General features: G+C 41.4%; 1 protein-coding gene across 3 annotated transcripts in view; it reads left to right on the top strand.

Annotated features, from left to right (window-relative positions):
* Positions 1-26,146, top strand: part of NT5DC1 (5'-nucleotidase domain containing 1) — a 97,676-nt gene extending 71,530 nt beyond the window's left edge. For all 3 annotated transcript variants that reach the window (XM_028723222.2, XM_028723219.2, XM_028723221.2), the window contains 4 exons: positions 13,645-13,763; positions 14,635-14,793; positions 18,948-19,116; positions 23,511-26,146. In XM_028723222.2, coding sequence (XP_028579055.2) covers positions 13,645-13,763; positions 14,635-14,793; positions 18,948-19,116; positions 23,511-23,629 — 566 coding nt within the window. In that variant the 3' untranslated portion in view covers positions 23,630-26,146. The remainder of the gene's footprint in view (positions 1-13,644; positions 13,764-14,634; positions 14,794-18,947; positions 19,117-23,510) is intronic.
* The last annotated feature ends 236 nt before the right edge of the window (positions 26,147-26,382 follow it).

Here is a 26,382-nt window from a genome sequence, read left to right as displayed (position 1 = left end):
TCAGCATTTTTCCTCTCTCCCTGTCTTGGCCACGTGCACACCGTGGTGCACTGATCATTATGCAGAATGGTTTCCCTATGTGTGCCTTTCACAGATGCGACTGATTGTGCTCCTGGGGAAAAATTATTCTTAAGTTTCTTGTGGGCCAGGATCCCTAGGAAGAGAGCAGCAGCTAGATAAGGGCATGGAAGGCGCACAAACAACCACAGTGCTGTGGTGTCCACAGGAGGAGGGGAGGGTAGGAAAGTATGAGAGTGCCATTGAGAGCCATTCCTTTGTGCAAAGGCTCACCACATGGAAGGTGAGGATAATCAAGAAGGGATCTTGTCTTGGGTATTTACCTTATTATTAGCCATTTCTTTTTGTATGTCTGTGTGTGTGGGCGCGTGGCCACAGGAAATTGGGGAGATGAAAACCCTTGACAGAGAGTACTAGTCTGAACTGAAGTTCACTGACGGTTGTTAATCTAACTCCAAATATCCCATAATGAACCAGAGGAAAAAAATGCTGTCATAAGCAGACAGCCTGTGTTCCTCCAAGCAGGAAATCAGAGATACTGAAAGGGCAAGGAAGTTGCCCATTGCCTTCTTCATGCAAAATTATTTTTACAACATTTCTCATTGAAAAATGAAGTCCTGCAAGTAGGAAACAGGGGTAAGCAAGATGTTGCAGATGGCTGCAAATGAAATAAAGAAACCGCATGTTATGGGAGGGAGGGTGTGTACACACAGGAGAACACACAGTAACTGAGTTAACTGAGACAAACTGCCTCCCAACTTCAAATATGGTGATCAATCAGGTTCGGAGCATAGGCAATACAATACATTGCATAAAACTACCCAGAGTAGTTTTATGGGCTACAAGTCCACCCTACACAACATTCTAAATATCTAGACTTCCCATTTCTGTAGACCCTAGCAGGCAGCTACATCAGGTTTATTGAGTTTCTGGAAAGGTGCCATACATACTGTGTGGGCCACATTTGGTTTAGAGGGTTATGGTTGTACAAAATTCCTATCAAGCAAAAAGCAGTGCAAAAAAATAAGTAGATCACTGTGCGTAGAGTTCCCTTTTTTCCTTTTTTGAATTCCCCTAACATTCCCCCTCATACCCTAGGGGATTACTTCTGAATCGGGAAGTGAATCTGAGAGGAAGTAAACACTATATCTGGTGTGTTTTTTCTGCCTTTCAAAGACTGAAAAATTACCAAAGAGCAACAGCAGAACAGCCAGAGTAATTTCTTTTAGCCAAGAACAGAGTTTCCTTTGTTTGTTGAAAACGAGTAGAGAAATTGGTCACAAACTATTGTTAGCTGTATAATAGTAGATTTCTTCTGTAAATTTTAGAACTACAGTGTGTGTCCCCCCATTTACATGCATTCCATTCATGCGTGATCACATTTACACATGTCACTGTGAAATATGTAAATAAATGATTTGAACCAGGAAATGGAGACAAAACAGCACAAAGAGAACTGGAGAGTGGGGAAAACAGCTTGCACCACCACTCCAAGTACAGTGGTACCTCAGGTTACAGACGCTTTAGGTTACAGACTCCACTAAACCAGAAATAGTACCTCGGGTTAAGAACTTTGCTTCAGGATGAGAATAGAAATCGCGCAGCGACAGCAGGAGGCCCCATTAGCTAAAGTGGTACCTCAGGTTAAGAACAGTTTCAGGTTAAGAACGGACTTAAGTTCTTAACCCGAGGTACCACTGTATATCACTGCCCCAACTCCCTAACTCTCCTTGTCTTTCTTCTTCCTGGCCAGCGGACCTGTCGCATGGAGGGTGCTCCATTCCTCTGGCCGTCCCTCCCTTCCTTGCTCATTCATATCAGTTTTGTTCCTTGGGCAGGATCCGAGAGTCCATCCACCCTCCTATCAGCCTTGCGCTCTCTTGCATCGCCCCACAAGCAGGCAGCAACATTAGTTACTCGTGGGGGGGGAGGAGAAACTAGATAAAAGGAAACAGTCTCCATCATCTTCCAAGATGAACAGGGAGAGAGCCTAGAGGCCCTGCTGCGGCACTGGGCGCAAGGAGCCCCCTGGCCACCAACACACTAACCCCAAGCTCAACTTTCCAGTCACCAGAGGCAGACAGGTTACATACGAAGAAGAGTGCATTGTCACCCAGGGAAGGCAGGCGGATGGGTGAGATCGGTCAAGAGAGAGCTGCTTCCCAGCCTCTCTCAACAACGCCCTCCCTATATATGTGATTTCTCCTATATGTGTGAAGTCTGGGAATGTAAACCTCGCATAAGTGGGGGAACACCTGAACACATACGGGATACTGCCTTTTGATTCATAGTGGCTGACAGAGGTTTAGTCCAGAAGTGAAAACTTTGTGATGATTAGGGTTGTAGTTCAGCAACATCTGAAGGGCCAGAGTTTAGCAACCCCTGATATAAAACAATACAAATGTATTTCAATTAACTTGCAATCTAACATCAAATTGGTTTAGAAATAAGCTGCACTGCTTCCCTTTTCTGTGGGGTGAGAAGATTATCTTGTTTACCTCTCAATCCAACACAAGCAATGGGGAGTTCATTCATCATTCCCAACAAATATTTTGGTTAAATGTACAGGATGATTTAAAGAGTTTGGGAAATGACCGCTGTAATGCATAAACCATTTCAAGTGTTGGACAACTAGACGTCAGAATTGGAACTGTTGCTGAAATTCATTAAGTTGGACACTGGACTCAATGCTTCCAAAAGACGCCTCAGATTTCTTCTTTTACTTTTGTTTAGATTCAGGCAGCAAATGCTAAAGGTCAAAAACCTCAGAATGCATGACAGTTCATTTTCATGTTTGACACTTGTTTCATCAGTTTTTCCTTGTAGAGTTGGATTAGTGTAAATACTGGTGCACTTGGCCTTGTGCTTTCCCCCTCAAAGTACCAATATTTTTCTCTAAGTTGATTCTTCATCATATTTAACTGATTATTCATAAGTAGGATAGGGCCATCATAATTGACAGAGTCTTCCATGTGGTATTAGAGCTCCTTCACACTTCTTACATGGATATCATTGCTATGTAGGAAATTGTATCTGTATTTTGCACACACTTGTATACAATGAAATCAGGCATGTTTATTTCTGACTGATTGACTGATGAGTAATTTCTGTGATTCATTTTTCTATAAACTACCAGAAGTGGTGTACAAATATGAAATATAGCATAATGATGAACACTCAATTTGATAAAATTAAAATCAGAAGACAATGAAGTTAAGAAGCCGTTGGAAAAGGCTCTCTACTTAGTCATTCCAGGAATTACATTAGAAAATTAGTTCTGTTCCAGAAGGTTAAATATAGAATTTAAAGAGCATTATACAAAACTTAGCAGTATTATACATATCTAAGGCTAACTAATATGTTTAGAATACAGTGGTACCTCGGGTTAAGTACTTAATTCATTCCGGAGGTCCATTCTTAAACTGAAACTGTTCTTAACCTGAAGCACCACTTTAGCTAATGGGGCCCCCAGCTGCCACTGCCGCCGCACCGCCGGAGCACGATTTCTGTTCTCATCCTGAAGCAAAGTTCTTAACTACTATTTCTGGGTTAGCGGAGTCTGTAACCTGAAGCGTATGTAACCTGAAGCGTATGTAACCCGAGGTACCACTGTAGTATGTATTGGAGCACTATGGTGGAAGCTGATTTTTTCTGTACATTTTGGTGGAACTGTTGTGCTATAGAGACATTCTGAACAAATATAAATATGAAACTTATTCAGTTAATTTATATCATTACAGACACATGGAGCATTGTAATCTGTAGTATGTTAATGGCTGAAAAAATAATGGCTTCTCTGAAGTGTAAAAAACAAAAACTACCATTGATAGCATTATGCAATACTCATGAATAAAAGCACAACTACTGTTCATAAACGTTTAGGAAAGGAAAATGCTAGGCAATTATTTATAGCTCTCAGATCTCCCATTCCTGCATACCTGCTTGCCTGTCAACTTTTCAGCATGGTTGGAAACCTCAGTTTGCTGTGGGTTTCCACAGAAAAAGGGATATATGCACATATGATAAGGGACATACTTGTAAATGTCATACATGGCAATATCTGTGAAGGAATTCATTTTGTGTGTAGCATTCCTGAATGACTACTTTGTCCAGTCCAAAATTGTATTCAGGAGAGTGATTGATGTGGGTGAGTAAATATCCTTGGGAGCAAACCAGTACAAGAGTTGTTAAAGAACCATCCACAACCCATAGACCCTAGATCAAAGTAGAGCAGCAGTAGCTTATCAATGTCTTGATATTGAAAAGAAGCTTTACTGCAGCACTTGAGCTCAATGCATTAAATATATAAATCATTCTGTCAGAGACTTGAATTCACTTAGTTAGATTAATGCAAAGATTGGTTAGGTTTAACTAGAAAAAAGTTACTGTTTATTTATTGAAAACCTTTAAGGCAGTTGTGTAAAGTCATTCTCAGGAATTTTATTGGCATGCTTTAAGTAATCTGAACAGACAGAAAATACTGGGAATTTGGAGCAGTCATTCCAGGCCTGATCCTCTGCACTGTAGCAGTGCAGACCTATTTTTGCACAATATCACAGGAAGTGATTGGACCATGACAAGGGAGGAGCTTGCACATGGTGCTGCATGGTGAATTTCTGTCTGTTGGAATTGCCAGATGACTCTAACAACCATGTAGGACGATAGTCATGAGTAGCCTCTGACCATTTGCTTAGGGCTATTCCTCTGCAGCAGCGTGGAAATCCATGCAGTATTAACACTGCTGAGGCTGGGGTGCTGCTGTAGAGCTGGAGGATTCCTGCATCAGCCACAAGTACTCGCAGGCGTCAGCAACCTTTTTCAGCCATGGGCCGGTCCACCATCTCTCAGACCATGTGGTGGGCCGGACTATATTGGGGAGGGGGGGGAGAACGAATTCCTATGCCCCACAAATAACCCAGAAATACATTTTAAATAAAAGGACACATTCTACTCATGTAAAAACACTCTGATTCCCAGACCGCCCATGGGCCAGATTGAGAAGGCGATTGGGCCTCATCCGGCCCACGGTCCTTAGGTTGCCTACGCCAGCACTAGAGAGTGCCCTGGCCACCTCAGATATCTTAACATGAGAGGGCTGTGAGTGAACCAAGCTGATTGGGGTAAGAGTGGTGGGTGAAAAAATGCGACAGCATTGGGCTTGGACAGGAGTGATGTCACTCTTGGGCCTGGCAATGAGGGCAACACTGATAGGCCGGGGAGGAGTGAGAAGCAGCCACAGCATCACAGAAGCAAATGAGTTGCAGGCGCAGGAATCAATGGGTAGAGTCAGGGCTCCGGAGGGAAGTTGGCTCCTCGGCACAACCCATTGAGCCCCCTGGGAAAGCTGGGAGAGGGACAAATGAAGGCAATTAGGACATTTCCAGTAGCAGGCTGGGCTTTTTCTAGCCACCAGCATATTCCCAGGATTTGCAAGGCTGAGAAGCATCTGCAAGGGAGTATGTTGTGGAGAAAGTGTAGAGGGTGTGTAGGGAACTGAGCTTGCTGATAAAGCCCCTTTTCAATTTTTCTGGTCTCTGTTCTAGTTCTTTTCTTTTCAGAGGCTGAGGAATTTACTCTCATCATTTGCCAGCCTTCCATATTCTATTGCACAATGCACTCTTTTTAGCTTCATTTTATTCCAGCTTATTTTTATTTTGCTATTTATTTAGTTAATTTTTATACTGCCCTTCATCCGAGGATCACAGGGCTGTTTAAAATATGAAAACACAAACATACATAACATAGTAACAAACAAAAACAATAACACACAGTTTAAAAGGCCATAAATTGTTTGATGTTAAAAAGCAATCCTGAAGATGTAAGTTCCTATGCTTAGTAACAAATAATTGGTTTTTTAAAATTAGAAGCCATATAATTCTGGTGGACTATTGTTTGTCAACATCCAAAGTAATAAGGAAAACTGACCTCTGGGTGGGTCACTGAGTATCCATCTGTAGAACTTGAAAAGGCAGCTGCTTTATATTTTTGTATTATATTCTGGGCCTAAGATCCCCATTCAGAAATCTAAAAGCTGAAAGTACTGGGCAAAGCTTCCACCGTAAAGACACAGGGAACCTGTCCATCTGCTCTGCTTTGATATTAAATGCTGCATTTGGCATTAAAGTGATATGGAAGCTATGCAAAATCCATTTCAAAGGAAACCAGTGCTGCTTCCTCCAGAGAGTAGACAGACATAATATTCCTTTTGTTGAGGGTTGAAAAGGTTTTCAGCACATCCGGCCAAATGCACCTAAAATAAATGTTCCACTGCGGAAATAATGGACTTCCCAGTTGAAGATGCTGCACTATCAAATATCCATTTTAATAAATTTCAGGATTTGTTTAGAAATCAGATTACATTAGTGTTAGTAACAAAGTGTACTGTGTTAATGAATGAATGTGAACTCTTCAGCAACTCCAATTCTAGTGCCACATACACATAACACTTTCAAACCTTTTAGTACCCTAGGGCAACCTAATTATATCTATATCTATCTATCTATTTATCTATCATCTATCTATCTCTCTATCTCTATTGAATGGGAAATCAGATCAGGGCTCTGTGGAAAGCAGTTTATTCCTTTCCCCCATGCCATTAGCCCAATTAAAAAAATCCTTTCCAGAACTGCTACAGTGGTACCTCATGTTAAGTACTTAATTCGTTCCGGAGGTCTGTACTTAACCTGAAACTGTTCTTAACCTGAAGCACCACTTTAGCTAAGGGGGCCTCCTGCTGCCGCCGCGCCACCAGAGCACGATTTCTGTTCTCATCCTGAAGCAAAGTTCTTAACCTGAAGCACTATTTCTGGGTTAGCGGAGTCTGTAACCTGAAGCGTATGTAACCCGAGGTACCACTGTATTTGCTATTGAAGGAAATTATTAATAGGGCCATGGGAAATAGCTGGTTTGGGGGATGCAATTTTTGTATGGCAATAAGAACATAGCATGAGGAGAGTTTGCACCCCTCCCCCACATACACGCACACACTTGCACTGCAGTCTTGATACTTGATTCCCATGCCTGCTGTTTTGCCTGTGTTTTGTTTTCAGTACACTTTAAATGTATCCATGCATTTAGCATAATGTATCACTTGCCCCAAATATATACATAGAGCAAACCGAGGTTTGTTGCTCTGTCGTATGTGATACGATCCTTAGCAAATCCTTGACGTGTGTGTCTGTGTGCAGAATAGTTGTGTGACTGGGAAGGTAGCTAATGACATCATCTGCTTCCTACCAAAGTGGTTGGCAATGGGAATGTTGTGTCAAAATGAACAGATTTAGTAGTATGCTGAAAAATATGCTAAAGATTTGCCAGTCAGCCCAAACTGCTTATTATAGAAGTACGGCAGGAAATGAGTATTTATGATGATGTTGTTGTTGTTGTTTTTAAAAACCCTAATGGATATGGAAAATATTGTATGTGAGGTGATAGTGAGGACACATTCTTTCACTATATATATATATATATATATATATATATATATATGGACAAAATTTTATAGCATTTGGGAACTACTTTTTTTTTTAAAGAAGCAAGTCTTCCCCCCTTCTTTCCTTATTGCAGTTTACTGTAAATATTAGATGATGTGTCATAGTTCCTAAAACACAATTACATCATTTTTACAGCTAGTAGTGGGATTTGTGAAACGGGACTTGGAGCAATTAATGAGAGAACTAAAAATGAAGGGTTTTGCGTACTACATTCCTTGCAGATTCAAGCTTGGCAGCAACTGCCAAAAAGCTTCCTTTAGACATAGTTTCCATGCAGCTATGCATGCTGGTTTTCATTAAAAGCTTCACTGTTCATTTGTGTGTTCTTTAAAAAAAAAGCTCAGGTTGTTGGGGTTTTTTTTTACTAGGGTTAGTCCTTAAAATAAACTGTTTTTCACAGGAAACACATTCTGCTTTTTATTACCATTAATATCAAGTCAGTTATTTTAAGCATGTTATAATTAGTTCTAAGACTTTCTGGTGATTAATGTAACCCATAAGACAGAGAGAGCATCATATTTCGGCAATGATCTAAGTATAGGGATTAGGAAAGGTTAAACTGTTGCCTATAACTCACAGTGGTTGTCTTCTATACTAGTCTACTGAGGAACAATGCCGAACTGATTTTGACTGAACCCACAGTTAACCTGTAGTGTGTAGACTGACTATATCTGGGAACTAAGGGCTAGATCCATGCTCCTGTGTTGGACTGGTTTAGTGTGGTTTGGGAGCTGCTAAAGAATTAATAATAATAATAATAGTTCAAACTAAAATAAGTTTGTAAAATGTGAAAAAGAATTTATTCTGCAAAGCAAGGTAGCTAAATTATTAATCTGCTGAGTGATATTCATACCATTGGGTTGGATCCAGGCTTAATAATGCTTAGAGTAGACCCAGTGTACTCATGATTCAACCCTTATTCTAGATCAGGCATCCTCAAACTCAGATCTCCAGCTGTTTTGGGACTACAACTCCCATCATCCCTAGCTAACAGGACTAGTGGTCAGGGATGATGGGAATTGTAGTCCCAAAACATCTGGAGAGCCGAGTTTGGGGTTGCCTGTTCTAGATACCACTGTCATATTCAATTAGTCATCCAAGCTATGTGAAAGGAGGAAGTTACTCTTAGATCCATTCAGTTTCACATCTTCATTGACAGCCACACTTTGAGCTTCGTTTCAGTATGGGATGTGGGACCTGTGGCCCTCCAGATACTGTTTGATTCCCAACTCTTATCAGCCCTATCCAGCACTGCCAATGGTCAGGGATGATGTGAATTGTTGTCTAGTCTGGAAGGCCACAAGGCTCTACAACCCTTGTTTTCACATTCATACATAGTGCTAACCATAGTTAAAGAAGGTAGGCATTGTGTTAAGCATTATGTCTGCACAGGGCCACAAAGTTTACACAAAATACTTTTCTTTTTCTGCTTTTCTCCCCTGTGGATGTGACCACGCAAAGTTGTCAGTGCATACATGGGTAGCTTTTTCCAGGTACCAGCTTGTGCTCCTTTGTAGAAACTTGAGCTATTTCAGTTTTATGCCTCTGAAATCTACCTCATGTTTCCTAGCCACTCTAGCAGGTGGTGCTTCACAGCATGTATCTGAGCTGTGTGCTGCCCCCGCCCCTCAAATGCTACTTCCCTGTGCACCATGAGTTCTGTTAACCAGACGTCTGTTGTGGGCATGTGCATGGGTATTTGTTTACTTGTGGGTATGCATCTTTTTTTAAAAAAAGTTTTTATTCTTTCAAAATACAAGTTTTTCAACATACTAGACTTGCACAAAATACTGGTGAGGAGGAGGAGGAGGAGGAAGAGGAAGAAAAAGAAGAAGAAGATACTGTTTGCTGCATATTATAGGGCTGAAATATATTGCTGTATTTCTTTGGGCATAAATTTAGTGCTTTTACGTCCTGTTGATTTCACTTGGAAATGTTCCTCTTCCACCAGGCCTTTGGCTGATTAGTATTCTACAGCCTTTTAAATGTGTCTGTGGGAAGGGGAAGTTATTGTTTTGCTGTCTCGTTTCATTTTATTTATTTTCATGTTTTTCCTGTATTTTATAATGTGAACCACACTGAGATGTTATGATGAAGGGTGGCATATAAATCCAATAAATAAAATAAAAAATAAAAAATAAATAAATAATTTATTATTTGTACCCCGCCCATCTGGCTGGGTTTCCCCAGCCACTCTGGGTGGCTTCCAACAAAGATTAAAATACATTAAAATGTCACACACTAAAAACTTCCCTGAACAGGGCTGCCTTCAGATGTCTTCTAAATGTCAGGTAGTTGTTTATTTCTTTGACATCTGATGGGAGGGCATTCCACAGGGCAGGTGCCACTACCGAGAAGGCCCTCTGCCTAGTTCCCTGTAGCTTTGCTTCTCACAGTGAGGGAACCGCTAGAAGGTCCTCAGTGCTGGGCCTCAGTGTCCGGGCAGAACGATGCGGGTAGAGGCACTCCTTCAGGTATACTGTCCCGAGGCCATTTAGGGCTTTAAAGGTCAGCACCAACACTTTGAATTGTGCTTGGAAATGTACTGGGAGCCAATGTAGGTCTTTCTGGACCAGTGTTATGTGTTCTCAGCGGCCGCTCCCAGTCACCAGTCTAGCTGCCGCATTCTGGATTAGTTGTAGTTTCCAGGTCACCTTCAAAGGTAGTCCCATGTAGAGCACATTGCAGTAGTCCAAGCAAAAGATAACTAGAGCATGCACCACTCTGGTGAGACAGTCCAGCATACCAGATTGGAGCTGGTAGACAGCTGCCCTGGATACAGAATTGACCTGCGCCTTCATGGACAGCTGTGAGTCCAAAATGACTCCCAGGGTTACAGTTACCTCATTCAGGACCAGCGAGTCCTCTACACCAGCCCACCCCCTGTCCCCCGCAAGAACAGTACTTCTGTTTTGTCAGGATTCAACCTCAGTCCATTAGCCTCAATCCATTAGCCACCATCCAGAAGAAGAAAAGAAGAAGAAGGTGTATCTGCAGGCCAGAAAACATAAAGGCTGTTATGTGTGTGCATGCAGGTATTAGTTTACCTGTGCATGAACATCTTTAATTCTCTTTTTGAAATATAAGTTTTTTTATCTACAAGATTTGCACATAAGAGCAGTCAAATGTTTCTAGTGCCAGTATTCTAAAAGTCCTAGGTTGTATAGAAACTAATGAATATAACTGCGAGCTTTTACAGATGGTCACTTTGATTTGGCATGAGCAGGAGGACAAATCAGCATTTTTAGGAATGGTTTTATTATAAAACCTTTGAAGAAACTGCATATAATAACATTCTGGTTTTATGGACATGCCATCCTTTTGAAATATGAGGTTTATCTGTCTGCTCTGCTATCTTGAAGCGAGTGTTTGGCAGCCCTTTTCAACAAAATAACAATAGCAAGGCAACAATTGTCTTTCTTATTAACTTTGTTGAACTTTGTTGTTTCCTACAACAAAGTGTTTTAAAATAGAATTATATTAATAGAACAAAGAAGAACCATCAGAAGGAACCAATGCTTTTGAACCAAACTAAGAAATAAACCAAGAAATGATGAGTTAAGAATAACACAACTTTCTTTGTCCGTATTGCTGATGATTTGCTAATGCGAAAAAGCACAAAAGGAAAAGAGTCTTTCTGCATGAATAAAAGACAATAAAGCATCTGTTCTAACTTTGAATTTCCTTTCTTTTTGTCCAAGTTATGAAACATCTCAAATAAATATTTTGTCTACAAGTAATCTTTTATCATTAAAAAAAAATGCTACTGTGTAAATGAATTCTTAGTTGAACCCACTTTTGGCCACTCTTGTGAAAGCATTAACACAGACCACATGTTGGAAACCTGGCATGCCCCTGAAGGGAATTGAAACCATTTCATTTTTTCTTCCTTGTACACAGTGTAAATGTGTACATAGCGGAACATGTGAAAGTGCTTGTGAAGCAGATTGTTAAGACAAAATGGAGATCGTCTACCTATTGCCTGGTGGAATGGATTCTGTGCCAGGGTATGCTTTGTGTGAATAAGAACTTGATAGTGCATTCCTACATATGTATATGCAGAAATTGCTCCCGGTTAATTCCTTGAGACTTACTTCTAGGCAAGTGTGTATACGATTGCAGCCTGAATTTGTGCTTTTAGTTTAGCGTTTGTATTGCTAAGCCAGAAGCATAGGAAGTAGTCTGACAAAAGCAGAAACACATGATTCCCCACCTAGAGCACAACCGTGCAGTTTATAGAACCTGCACAGATCCCTCATCTGCCAAATAGCTTCAAAACCCTGTTATTCTTGGCTCCATATCTGACACATCTCAGGCCTGTTCTATGGATGTGCTCTTGGGAGAGCATCTACCTACAGACTTATATTGTAAGATACACAATACAAAAATGAGGCTGCCACTCACGGCAGCTTGCAGCATTGTTACCTGAAAAAATAAAGTGTTTGGAAGCATTGTTAACATGAATGGTTTCTAGTCTTGTTTTGTATTCATGTGTATCTGTTAGCTCCACAGAGTGGCCTACCTTATAATTTTGTCATTACAATGAGCAGATAGCATCTGAGTGATAATTCTCTATTAATGCATTGTTTAAACCTGGTGCCCCTTTGGCGTGAGCTATGTGAAGCTGCAGCATGGAGGAAGAAGGGCCCTTATTGTCCTAGTAGGCCGCTACTTGAATCTTCCCCTCAAGCCAATCTTTTAGCTCCTCCTGACGTGGCTCCATGGGTCTCTCTCCATAGCTGTGTCTGCCTGTTAGTCTGCACATCTGCCCTCCAGGCTCTCTGACTGCCCTGCTTCCTTCCCATTCTGCCCTTCTCTTTATCCCCCCATCTTGTCAGTCCTTTCCCTCTGGTCCATTTTGCTACTGCTTTGACTAACTGGACATGAACCTGCTACGACTTAGCTAGTCCTTCCATTGCTCCAACCTGGCAGTGGTCCCAGTTGTGCTATTGGCTTTCATCTTTTTCTCTTCATGTGTGCACTTGCTGTAACCCAGTACTAACCTCTTGCATGATGTTTTGTAAAGGACAAAATACAAATAACGACCATGTAGAGTTTATCCATGGGACGCGGGTGGCGCTGTGGGTAAAAGCCTCAGCGCCTAGGGCTTGCCGATTGAAAGGTCAGCGGTTCGAATCCCCGCAGCGGGGTGCGCTCCCGTCGTTTGGTCCCAGCGCCTGCCAACCTAGCAGTTCGAAAGCACTCCCGGGTGCAAGTAGATAAATAGGTACTGCTTACTAGCAGGAAGGTAAACGGTGTTTCCGTGTGCGGCTCTGGCTCGCCAGAGCAGCAATGTCACGCTGGCCACGTGACCCGGAAGTGTCTCCGGACAGCGCTGGCCCCCGGCCTCTTGAATGAGATGGGCGCACAACCCTAGAGTCTGTCAAGACTGGCCCGTACGGGCAGGGGTACCTTTACCTTTACCTTTAAAGTTTATCCTCTAGAAAGAAAGAAAGAAAGAAAGAAAGAAAGAAAGAAAGAAAGAAAGACTGCTGGTTCCTTCACTGGCCAATCTTCATGTAACATCACAAGCTTCTGCATGAGCCATTTACATTTTTGGAAAATACCATCATACAGCAGCTCTTATTTTGTTTTCAATGAAGAATTTTTTAAAAGGCAATGGCTCAAGCAGAATGAAGGGTCTCTCTGAGATAAATTGCACAATCAGTCAAGTTGTTGAGGTTGTTGGCAGTGGCGGGGCTACCTGCTCTGGCACCGGGAGTGTCGTACATCCAGGGGCGTGGCTGGCGCATGCCCCAGGGGGCATGGTGCGCGTCGGAGGGGTGTGCAGCAAGCGGTGCATGTCCCAGGGTGTGAGTGGCGAGTGTCCCAGGGTGTGCGGCAAGTGCCAAGTGTTCCGGGGGGCGAGGGTGGCCGCAGTGTCACCCTCCCGGGATGACACCTGGGGTGGCCCGCTCCCCTTGCCCCCACCTTCATCCACCAATGGTTGTTGGTGACTCCCAAGAATGGGAAGCAATGAGGAAAGGCATTGTGTTGGTTACGATGTAGAAATCACTCAGTAACAGTCCCAAAGCTATGCCTGGTCAACGTTTCTCTGTAGCAGTTCTTCCAGAAGAGTGGTTGGTTTCATTGTGTCTTTGCTAAAACGGGTAAATTTGCTTTGTTCCTTCAGAGAATGACGAGGAACAAGAGGCCCTCTTATCCTTGGACAAACCTGGCTGGTACTCCCAAGGTAATGCAACCCATTTGTATGAGTTGCTGAAGAAGATGACTGGCAAACTAGAACCAAAGGTATTTAGAAAAACGAAGATTAAGTAAAATAACAGGCCATTGTTTTGTGCAGCTGCTTTCTCAACATCAGCCTGAATTCAGTGTATTAGTGCAACTGATCTACTTTTCAGAGGCAGCAGAGTTGATAACTTACAACAGTGGTAGCAGTGTAATATATGAATTGGTCAGGAGCAGGAGACAAAAAGAAAATTTTACCATACATCTTGACTCTGCCATAGATTATCAGGCTTTATTATAAATATTAGTGCTAACTAGCAATACAGCAGTATTTGTGGCCAGGTAAAAAACAATCCAGAGACATGTGTGACATTCAACTTTCACAACCTTTGAAAACAAGCTTTTTTTCTTCTTATGGTTGAAACTGGGAAATGTTTTATATCAAAACTTTAAACTTTGGTGAGCCATATAAAATTGCCTTTCAGACTGCATGCTGACCATCTGCAAGATTAGCTGGTAGCATGATATGATAATTAACAGTGTTTGTTCTTTATTCTGTATTTTTCTTGGATTTTAATTGCATAAAATCTCTACAAAGCACACCTGGGCATGTAAAGAGGAAAACCTGGCATTGGTGTGACTCATTTTTCCAATAAAAGTTCACATATAAGCTTCCCTTATCCTAATTTAGTGACTAATTTCCCTCTGCCTGGTGCTCCACAAATGCCAGTAGCCATTGCCAAACTCTCCTGTCCCATGTAGAAGCCACCTCATAACAATCCACTGTAGTTTTGGGGTGGGAATGGGAGGAGGATGGAGAGAAATATCTATTGCACTTCTATACTGTTTATTTGGCTGTTTTGGAACTCTTCTGTGCTTCATTGTTCCTTTTCACTGCATGCAGAATGCAACTGTCTTGCTGCTTCACTTTCAGGTTGTTTACTTTGGGGACAGCATGCACTCAGATATTTTCTCAGCCCATCACTATAGTAACTGGGAGACTGTCCTCATCTTAGAGGAGCTTCAAGGGGACCCTGCTATGGTGCCTACAGAGACAGAGTCCGAACCCTTAGAGAAGAAAGGAAAGTATGAGGTAAGGATGCTAAATATCCAGGTTCCATGTAATCCCAGCCCCACCTATATTAAATTCAAAACATCATAACTTTATGATCTGTGCATGCATTCAGATATAGGTACAGCAGAATTCTGTGACAATACTAAACTTAGGTAGGTAGTCGTGTTGGTCTTACGCAGTCGAAATAATTTTAATTTTTTATTTTAAAAAAAATAGCCTAGTAGCACCTTAGAGACCAACTAAGTTTGTTCTACGAGCTTTCAAAAGCTCATACCTGAACAAACTTAGTTGGTCTCTAAGGTGCTACTAGACTTTAATTTTTTAATTTTTTTAGTGCTAAACTTCTTATCTAGAAATACTTTGAAGGCTAATTCAGCAGAATTAGTTGTGACAGAATGTCAATAGGAATGTGTCTAAAAATGCACATTCCAAAGCACATCCCACTTAAAACAATGCAATGCATGTTGGTGGTGTCTGTGTTCAGTTGTGCTTTCATACGTGTTTGGATATGCATCAGATTTATGCATTTTACATACATATCTCCTTAGCTCCTTTAGCTGAAAACCCATGTTTCAGCTCACAAACATTTATTTGGCCAGAAATGATAACCCCCAGTACAAATAACTACGTTTCCCATTTTCTTTGTTTTTGTCGATCACTGCTACATTTATAGTTGTATTAATCTTCACCAAGAAAAAAATCCCGATGTTTTTCCTCTTGATCGTTATTAAATCTGTCAATATATTCACCTTCACTGGGTGCACAATCCACCAGGAAATTCTATTAGAGAAGCTGGCAATAACTAGAAACGAAGTATCTGTGGGGTCCCTTTGGGGACGGAAGGCACTCTGATCCAGTAGAGTGTTCCATCAGCAGAACAGGAGGAGAGGTGATTTTCGCCATTCCCCTTCTCTCGGCAGGTCAACATGCCTCCCTTCAAATCTGCTCCAGAGGATTGTGGGGTGTGGATAAAAATGAGAAACTGGGGAGGGGAGAAGGGAGAGAACCACCTTCCTTCCATTATGCTGATGGACGCCTTTTGCCAGCAGAGGGCCACTGCTGGAAAGAACCCTGGACTTTTCATTTCGATGGAATTTGTGCATAACAATTCCCTGGTGGGTCGCCAAGAAGTTGGCATCATTAATTTGAAGTACGAGCAGAAAAAACAATGTTCTTCATTAGGAACACAGGAAGCTTCTATCAAGATAGACCCTTAGCCCATCTAGCTCAGCATTGTCCACACTGACCAGCAGTAGCTCTCCTGGAAGTCAGGAAGGAGTTTCTCCCAGGCATACCAGGAGAGACGAGGGATTAAATTTAGGCCTTTGTGCATGTGAAGCTGATGCACTTCCTCTGAGCAACAGTCGTCACCCAGTATGGAATGTTGCACTGACCGTACTTGCAAGCACAAATAAGCACTAATCAGAATAATAGAATTGTAGATTTGGGACCTCAAGGGTCACCTAGTTCAACTCCCTGCAATGCACGAATCTTTTGCCCAACATGGGGATCGAAACCATGACCCAGTACATATGCCCCTATACAGTGGTACCTCAGGTTAAGTACTTAATTTGTTCCAGAGGTCCGTACTTAACCTGAAACTGTTCTTAACCTGAAGCACCACTTTAGCTAATGGGGCCTCCTGCTGCTGCTGCACCGCCGGAGCACAATTTCTGTTCTCATCCTGAAGCAAAGTTCTTAACCTGAAGCACTATTTCTGGGTTAGCGGAGTCTGTAACCTGAAGCGTATGTAACCTGAAGCGTATGTAACCCAAGGTACCACTGTATAGTGACAGTAAAATTCAAAGGAAAGTTTTTATGTTGTTGACATGTTGCAAGAATTTAATGATTTAAGGTACAGAGGGCATGAATAAGGAAACAGTGTGGTTCCTACTCATCCATTAATTTTACTGAATGGCCTTGAGTAAACGTCTATTCCCTTGACCTTGGTTCTTCATCTATAAGTTTGGGATAATTACGTATCTCATCTTATGTTAGAATAAACAAAATAAAAGATTATGAAGCTCTTGATACACTGAGAGTGCTACTAAATTGTGATTGATGGTAATAATAGTAATACTATTAATAATAATAACACTATTTGCCTTTTGTGTCATGCAGGTTTTCTTTGTTTTTGAATAGCGTAGAATAGCACATCAAAGTCAGAAGAGGGAGGAAATGTGTTCAAACAGCAGTTTCCTTCCTGTGTTTGGCAAAGCCAGGGAAAAAGACAAATACACCCTTTAAAAAAGAAATTTATTCCCCAGCTCTACACGGCAACAGAAGCCCCACAAAAAACAAAATAAGAGGCTCTTCATGTAGGTCTGGCTGCTAACACTTTTTAAAAACCGCACGTGTATTCATATTTTCAGAATACTCTGAACAAATGTTACCACCAGGGAGAGGGGTTTTCTCCTGTGCCTTCATGAGGGTGTTGGTAGTTGCTTCTAACCAAACAAACGGAGGGGTGGCAGTTTTAGGAATCCTGCATGTGCTCCAAGGGAATTATTTTGGTGTCCATTTCCTGGATTTTGCACTCTAATCTCTGTCCTGCATGGTCTGTCCTTAAAGACCTTTAGTTCAGCCAGGCAGCTTCTGTAATTACCCCAGAGGCTTGTGTTGAATTCCTATATCTACCACCAGTGACAGCAAGCAAGCAGAGGAGAAGCCAATTGGGTTGATCAAAGGGTTCTGAGCTGAGTGGGGCTAGGATAGGTCAGGGGTGTTAGTTCATTATACTCCTTTTCACAGGAGAGCAGCCCATAACAGTTACATCCCTGCAACGGAATATACCAATTAGCAAGACCAATTAGCAAAGGGATTTCCTTTTGTCTCCTATACACAGTTTTGGGGTTATTTTAAAATTATCCCAATCAACCTCCCCTGTTTAATCTTAAGTGAGGGAAGTACAAAAATCAGCCAGTGGAAGTGTCAGGCAGAAACAGCTGGCGTCGCATTTGATTATGATGCTCCCAATTTTCATTTACTTAAAATATTAATATCTCGCCTTTCAGAGTAACTTACTTTGAGGCAGCTTCTAATGAAATATAGACATACAACTGAAACTCTAATAACCAGTTGTTAATAAGACAAACAAGCAAAAAACCACTAACATGTAACCAAATGCAACAACAAAAGCAGACCAGTAATTACACACCCTCACATATTTTTAGAAGAAAGCCACCCCACCCCCCAAAGTGAAATTTTGGTCTTTACAGATACATGCAGTGTGATGGTCTGGCAGAATCCAGTTTGCAAATAGCTCCAAAGCTGTGGGGGTTCTGCGAGCGGGGGGGGGGACCCTTTGCCTCATAGCCACCAATGCTGTTCGACTTTATGATATAGCTTGATCTGCCTGAAGCCTAAAATTTTATAACTGCCTCAGTACTCTCACCTTGATGTATATGACTAGACTCCCTGCACGTATTTCTGCACTTCGCTCTCAATTAGCTAACCTAGAAAGATGTGAAGTAGGTAAATAGATTAGCTACTGTCTGGAAGGTCCAGTGAGGGCTGCGGTAAGTTCCATGTGTGCAGGAACTTCTCTTCTACGAAAAAACTCTGACCATGGAACCCTTTCCATTATAGAAGGGAACAGAAAGCTCTCCTGCATGGAAGGTGTGGGTGGTGCTAAGCCGTATCAGTAATCATTTTACAGGAACTACTGGTTCAAATACATTCTGCGGGCTTTCAGTTTCCAAGGTGGGGAACCCTGTTCAACTTGAAAGCCACATTTTCACGGCAACTTTTCAAGAGTCACATGCTGGTGGTGGGCAGAGGCAAAAACAGGGGAACAATAGGTGTGACTCTTACCTTTGTCCAAATGCTACACACTAGCCATGCAAGAGTCAGGGGTTTCTACACAGCCACACCTGCAAGCTTGGGGATTTAGCCAAAACAAAGGAAATCATCCCCATGGTGATTTCTTTTCTTTTAAATTTCCTTGGGTTGTCAGAGAACCAAAGAATTGCTACCATGAGGATTTATTAGTTGCATTGCATTCATTTAGCTCAAGGGCATATGCCTTTGTAATTTGTAGCATTTCTTGTAGCTTCTGCACCAAAGTTGGCAACCACTTCATTTCAGAACGATTTTATACAGAAATTCCATGCATGTATGCATTAGAGCACATGTGGGACTTGTATTTATGTCCATGTTTGTTTATGTTTCAGGGACACCATCCAAAAGCTCTTCCTTCTGTTTCTAAACAGTGGGGTTCTTTCTTTGTGGATACCATATCAGGAAAGGAAGATACAGAGGAAACTTTAGTAACTACGTGGTCCTGCAAATGTGTTAGTGCTTACAGCACCATCACAATCCCAAGTATTGAAGCAATAGCAGGTAAGAATGAATAATCTTGAGAGTTATTTCCAAAACTTAAAGGTAAAGGTACCCCTGACCATTAAGTCCAGTTGTGGACGACTCTGGAGTTGCGTGCTCATCTCGCTCTATAGGCCGAGGGAGCCGGCGTTTGTCCGCAGACAGTTTCTGGGTCATGTGGCCAGCGTGACTAAGCTGCTTCTGGCGAACCACAGCAGTGCACGGAAACACCGCTTACCTTCCTGCCAGAGCGATACCTATTTATCTACTTGCACTTGATGTACTTTCGAACTGCTAGGTTGGCAGGAGCTGGGACCGAGCAATGGGAGCTCACCCCATTGCAGGAATTCAAACCACCGACCTTCTGACTGGCAAGCCCTAGGCTTTGTGGTTTAGACCACAGCGCCAGTTCCTGCTATAGTATAGAACAACAATGATTCTTTCCCCTTTTGAAGAAGAGCTTATTAAAAAAATAGGGTGTAGATAAGGTCTTTTTCTTTTTTAAAAAAATGTTAGAGTGACTTCCCAAAGGAAGGACCACCAGCAGTAGAAAATAAAAACATTTTATTTTAATTTACCCCACTTCCAACACAAATTAGAGCTGTTTGCATTCATCTCGTGTAGCTTAGATGATATCCCATCTTCTGGGAGTCTTCTTCTTTTTCCTGTGCAATAAAATCAAATCCAGGATAAGACTTCTTAAGTTTAGAAATCAAATTTTGTTCAAACCTAGAAACACAATAAGTCCTGGTTCTCTTCATGATAACTTACCAAACAATCCTGGGCATGCCTACTCAGAAGTAGCACTGCAATCTAAGCCCCCTTTCTGCTGGGCACAACAACATAAGAATAGCCCTGTGGAATCAGCTGAGTGGCCCATCTAGTCACAGTGGCCACCCAAGGAACTTCTGCCAAGGCCCCAAACTGAAGCCCTGTGTTGCTTTTCCAGCTTGTAGGAAATAGATTGTAAAGAGATGCTGGTTCAAGAGCTGCCAAAAGAGGAACTGCCCCCAACACACATGAGCTCTTTACCCTGCTAGTTTTATTTGCAAACAACCTCCAAGCTGTTGCTGTTGTTTAACTTGGAGAAATGTGAAAAGCATTTCGATGTTCAGTAAGCACAAGAGGCTGGAGCTGGGCCCCCTTCTGTCTACTGACAAACTTGCAAACCATTAAAACAGATTAATATCACAAGCTGTTCTGTCAAAATTGAATACCCAGAAACAAAACGGTGGTTAGTCAGACATTCAAGGAAGTAACTCATCAGATAATTATAATCTAATCCAAATGGAAGAGATAACCCAGAAATGTAAATCCTTTATGAGCTGTACTTGGAGCTCCATAGAATATTAAGACCAAGTAATCTCTCTAATCTCCTCAAATAAGAAGGGTTTCTTCACAAATAATTGTAGCCAAAGACAAAAGCATATTATCCCCCCCCCAAAGAAATGTCCAGACAAATGCTGTCTCAGGTTGACCAATAATAACAAAATATATGTTTTCATTCTGATTACCTGGTACTCTGTCTCTTGAGAAATGGAAGATAAAAAGTAAACTAAGAATGCAATTTTCTTTTATTTTCCACATGTAAAATTTTAAAAAGTTTTATATTGTTTATGATTTAAACATCAGTTTGCTTGGCAGGGGGTTGGACTCGATGGCCCTTGTGGTCTCTTCCAACTCTATGATTCTATTCTATGATTCTAGGTAAGATACAAATTGGGAGAATACTTAAAAGTTGTTTTGAAACAAGCAGTAGTGGCTATAACAGTCTCTGAATCCTGAAGGGAGTCAAAGCTCCTTGCCCTTTTCTGAGCTCCTTGTGCCCTTTCTTCTCCCCACATAGCATTACAGTTGGTGCATCCCAAGTTAGGAACCTCAGCTGCCCTTCCCCAGTGAAATGTCAAGAACTTTAAAGCTTGGTTGATATCCGTGGCCAATGGAAGTACTATATAGGTGTTCAGGAGCAGGCAGGTGGCTATTCTCAGGATAGGGAACACCCTTACCTGAGAGACGCTTGCCTGCCAAAAGAGACAGGACATTTTTCCATTTTAATTTCTTTTAATTTAATTTAACTTACTTTTAAAATGCAATTCATTAATTTCTCTTAATTTAATTTGTAATTTAAATCTTTACAGTACAGTCGTACCTCAGGTTAAGTACTTAATTCGTTCCGGAGGTCCGTACTTAACCTGAAACTGTTCTTAGCCTGAAGCACCTCTTTAGCTAATGGGGCCTCCTGCTGCTGCCGCGCCGCTGGAGCCCAATTTCTGTTCTCATCCTGAAGCAAAGTTCTTAACCTGAAGCACTATTTCTGGGTTAGCGGAGTCTGTAACCTGAAGCGTATGTAACCTGAGGTACCACTGTACTTCTTTTCATTATCCGTATCCTGCCATTAAAGATTCTTACAAGACACCTCACAAAAAGAATAACAAACAATAAAGATAGAAAATTAAAACACACCAACATTGTGCTCATCTTATGCTGGATTTTAGCTGCAGGTTGCAACATTCTAAACTCCCCCCCCCCCAATGTTTTATTTGTAAGCCACCCTTATAGCCGTGACTAAATGTTTTAAATAAAACAAATATCCAGTGTTACCATGTGGGACTGACTTCCTGGATGGTGGACTCATCCTTGACAACAGTGGCTTGCAGTGGAAGTGTATTCCCCCAAGCCACTTTCCAGAAAAAAACAGATCTTAGCTGTGGCATTCAAATTGCCAAATGACTCCCCAGGTTCAGGCAAGTTCTGCCAAATGACTCTCCAAGTTCATTATGATCAGAAAAAAGACATCAGAAAAATGTTAATTTGATCAGTATTTTCTTTCAGCAGTGAGCTTCTAGTGTTGGGTCTTCCAAAGACAAGATCGGACGTCTTCCCTGTCATAACAAAATTTAAGCACTAGAATTTGCAATAATAGAACAGCTTTTCTCACCTTTTCTCTAAACTAAAAAGCCCAGTTCTGACCCCTTGATCATATATGTGAAATCATGATAGTATGCCCTATCATGCACACTTGCTCACACTGAATTGTTCTTACCATTTACTGCCCATTCTCCCAGTTTGGAGAGGTCCTTTTGGAACCCTTTGCCTTGAAGGTGAGCATACAGTCACCCTTGAAAGTGGTCGAGTGCAGCCCACATGTTGGGGGATCAGTGATTATTTGCAAGCAGCAATCTTCAGTCCAGTGGGGAATAGTAAAACTGATTTAAGTGTAACCAGTCAATGAAAGAAAAGGTATATGGGCAAAACACAGGCAACATTAAAAGAGATTGTGCAGGGAAGGGGGGTGAAAATGAACTATTGAGCCCCATCAGTGGAAGCTCTGTAAAAGGGCTTCCATTTAAACAACAGGGCTTGCTCTATCCCACAAAATGCTTTCACGGGCGGAACAAATGCCCTAACATGATGTTGAAATCCTCCCTAAATATTTATCTCCCCATATTGGATAGATTCCTATCCAGAGTACAAAACCTTATGACAGAAGAAGTGAAACCTATTAATGTATGGCATTCAATAAATCATATTCCTATGAAGTTAGCTTGGAACCAGAGAGTGAAATACCTAACTTTATGCAATTAGTGTGATATGTAGCCTTTCTTGCAAGAATGCAAGGTACCTTTAATGTGTTGACATTAGTTATCTAAAGGAGAATTTTATGCCACGGTAAGCATCCCTTTAGGTATACAATTACAATAGGTTTTGTATGTAATCACATTTGAAATCTGTCCCTGTCTAACATTCCAGAAGGTGCTCCCTAGACACTGCTTAAGAGCACATTACAAAAGCACTTTAAAAACTTTCCCACAGTATCAACCTAACTAATAACAGCATTTTTATCTTTGTACATGGTTCCCACCCCCCTATTTCCAGAGTGGTAAGCTTGTTGATCTGTTGCACCAATACCAACAAAGAGTCTAGTGCTCAAAATACTTTGCACATTATTGCTTTTCCATATGGTCATAAAAATAAAGAGATTACAAAGCCACAATTATAAAAATGCATCATATTGCTCTTACTTTTATTCACATTAAATGGTGGATTCAAAATAGAGTTTTTCTCTTTTTTTGCTTTGAAATGCTAGCATGTATAGTTTCTTTATTATTGCTGAACCTTTACATGCTTTACAAAGGAGAAAATAGGTTTATTAATACAAGTTTCACACGTGAAAACCTTTTCTTTTAAAAAATGTTTGGCATTCCTGGTGGATAAGCCAACGACCATTATCATACTCAAGCATATGAACTCTATGTGCCATATATGTAATCATATGATTAAATGCTTGCAATAATAAGCACACGGATGAAGAGCTTAAAGAAGAAAAATACTGCTCTTCCTAGCTTAAAAGAGATTTCCTAGATGCGATGTAAGCTGCATACCTGATCAAGAAATGGTCTGTTTATTTCTTGCAGATTTACCACTGGATTATAGATTCACCAGATTTTCTTCAAATACCTCAATAACTGCTGGTTACTATCCTAAACCTCCAAGATCATTATTATCAAGTGGTGAGCTAATGGCAACCAAATAAATACTATGTAAGGAAAAGAAAATCCAGATGCCTTTATATAGTGTTAATGAATATGTCAGATGCTAATTGAGAAGCTTACCAATGAAATCTGAACAATACATTTTTAAAAACCCCATATAGATCCAAAAAGAAATTAACTGTTTTCTGTTTGCCATAATAGATGAGTAATGAGTGTGGGTCTATAATGTTTTTTAATTTTTCCTGTTCAGAATTTGCTGCCGTCTTTTCAGTTCATGATGCGATAATAAACACTTTGACACTTCCATCCATCACAGTTCTTTTCATACATACAAATCATATAGGTCCTTTCCCATGGTACAGGAGATGCACTTGCCCTCAGCCATGCACACACCTTCTAGAGCAATATGAGACACAAGAAAGCTCTGTGCATATACAGACCTTGAATGAAGGTCCAACTAGCAGGCGAACTACTCAGAAAAGGAAGGAATGTGTGTGAATAAGGCTGTTATACGTAGGATTCAAGGATCATGGTAGGGAGGGTACACAGCCACTCCTCCACAATGGGGAGGGACTCTGATTCCTGGTAATAACTGCCCATATTTTCACAATCTAAATAAGCTTCAGTGCTTTAATGTTTGGTCCCATTAATTTAAATCAGAGTTATTTTCTACTACCACATTTTTGTAAGCCACAAGGACTGGTGTACATCACCTCTTTGTGCGCTTTCCCCCTAATATGACCACTTGGTCCTTGTCATAGAAAGGAACCAATATTATTCTTTAGAAGATCTGGTGGTGAATAACAATTCATAACAAAGGGCAGTAGACTGAACAGGGTCCTGAGTTTGTCAAACTGGGTCAGTTCCTAATACTGCAAGCAGACAAAATTCCTAATAGAACTATCCTGTGCCTCATCTATGAAGAAGTCAACCTCACATAAGGTCAGTTGGGCTTACTCCCAGGTCAGTGGGTATAGAATTGACTTATTTGGTAGTAAGCCCATGAGCTCAGTACAGCTGTTATGAGCAAGAATGCATAGGATTGGGCTGTTAGGAATTTTCTTAGAAAATCTGATACTGTGCAAGCAATTGTTTGCCTGTGGGGGCGTCCTTAAATGCCTCTTCACTTTTGATCAGCTTTTGTTTTCACCAGCCCAAGGACTGGAAGTAGTTCCATATTGACTCAAAGGACATAGACTCAGATTGCAAGTTTGTCAGTACGCTGTTTTGTCAGCCAAAGAAACCATGATATGCCAGATTGCAAGCAGCCTGTTGTGGACTAGTTCACCTTTGGAAAGGATGATCTGCTGTAATAATCATCACAAGTCCAAGGATCTGGTTGTATAAACTTGAAATAATAACTTCTAAAATCTTCCCATGTGCTTTGGCAATGTTCATCTGTATGAAGTTCAGAATAAAGTTTATTCCTGAGAAGCTCTGGATTCTATTACAAAAACTCTGTAGGAAAAAAGGAAGGTAAAACACATATTCCTGAAAGCACAATAAAAAAATATTCAGTGATCATTAATCTTGCTGATTCACTACTGATGATTGTCCATTATTCAAAGGATACAAAATAAAGACTAAGATTCATAGCAATGGCTTGATTTCCTCCACTTAGAGATCCTGTTATGCTCAGACAGAAGTGGGTTGAGCCTTGGTGTGTGCTGAAGTCATTGACTTGAAATTGCTTCACTGTGTCCAAGCCCACACTGTTTCTTGCATGCAAGCGTTTTATCAGATGTGCTGCCAGAAAGCCTTGCAAGGACAAGAGTGGCCTAGTTAAATGCCTGGTCTTCTGAACTAGGGTTGCTAGGTCACAACCTGAAGAATGTGGGTGTAGCTTTAAATTCCCCCAGCATAGCAGGAGAAGAGGGAGCCACATCATCTGCTGCCCTGGCTCTTGTTCACCCACACACTCACCTGCCATGTGGCAGGGCCAGATGTTACACCTGCTGCCTCAGCTCCCTGTTACACGGCAGTTTCAAAGATCAAGGGAGAAATCTCTGGATGGCAGTCTACCAAACCTAATCTGAACATCCATCGGTAGGTGTATGGGAAATGCACCCAGAAGACAAAATGTATCGAGGAGTTAGTGATCTGACACAAAGCCCTTCCTGCCTCTGTTTCTTCCCCCTCCCTCGCTCTTGTTAAGTTTTTTGATGTTGTGAGAACAGTCTTAGATGTTGTGAGAACGTTGGGAAGAGATGAAGCCCCCCGCCCCTGCTGCCTCATCAGTTGTAGAGGATAATGCTGGGTACCTTCTTTGATGTTGGACATTGTTTTGAGAAGGTGAGGCATTGGGAGGGGGTGGCTAATAGATGATCTGCACGTAAGCAGTCTTTAAGGCCCAACAGGCTATCTATAAAATTGGACAGTTTGGGCAGAGTTTCTTTGACGCTCGTGCACGGACTGATCAGCCGCAGGGCCGTGCAAACTGAGGCTACCTGGCGAAGTCACTTCACCACTTCTTGAGAGCTTCCAAGTGGCAGATTGAAGTGCTTGCTTGGTATGTATACATTGCTTGCTGTTTTAGAATAAAATCTTTACTCTTCTCACTTACTTGTGTATTTTGTATTGCTTCTGAATCTCATTTTAAAAGAACCACCTTGCCTTTGGCAAGACAGTAGGTTGCACAACAAATGAAATTAGGTTTGTCACATTTTTGTTGTTTGCTCCATACATGGAAAAATAACACATGCATCTCATTGCCAATGTGGAAATGATGTGATAGGGAGGTCTGCACATGTTCTGCTTGAAGTATCCCTGTTAAAGGTGTATCACCACTGCCAGG

Source organism: Podarcis muralis, chromosome 3, assembly GCF_964188315.1.
Source record: "Podarcis muralis chromosome 3, rPodMur119.hap1.1, whole genome shotgun sequence".
Lineage (NCBI taxonomy): Eukaryota > Metazoa > Chordata > Lepidosauria > Squamata > Lacertidae > Podarcis > Podarcis muralis.
Note: the sequence above shows the minus strand (reverse complement) of the source record. Positions and strands in the feature narration are given on the sequence as shown.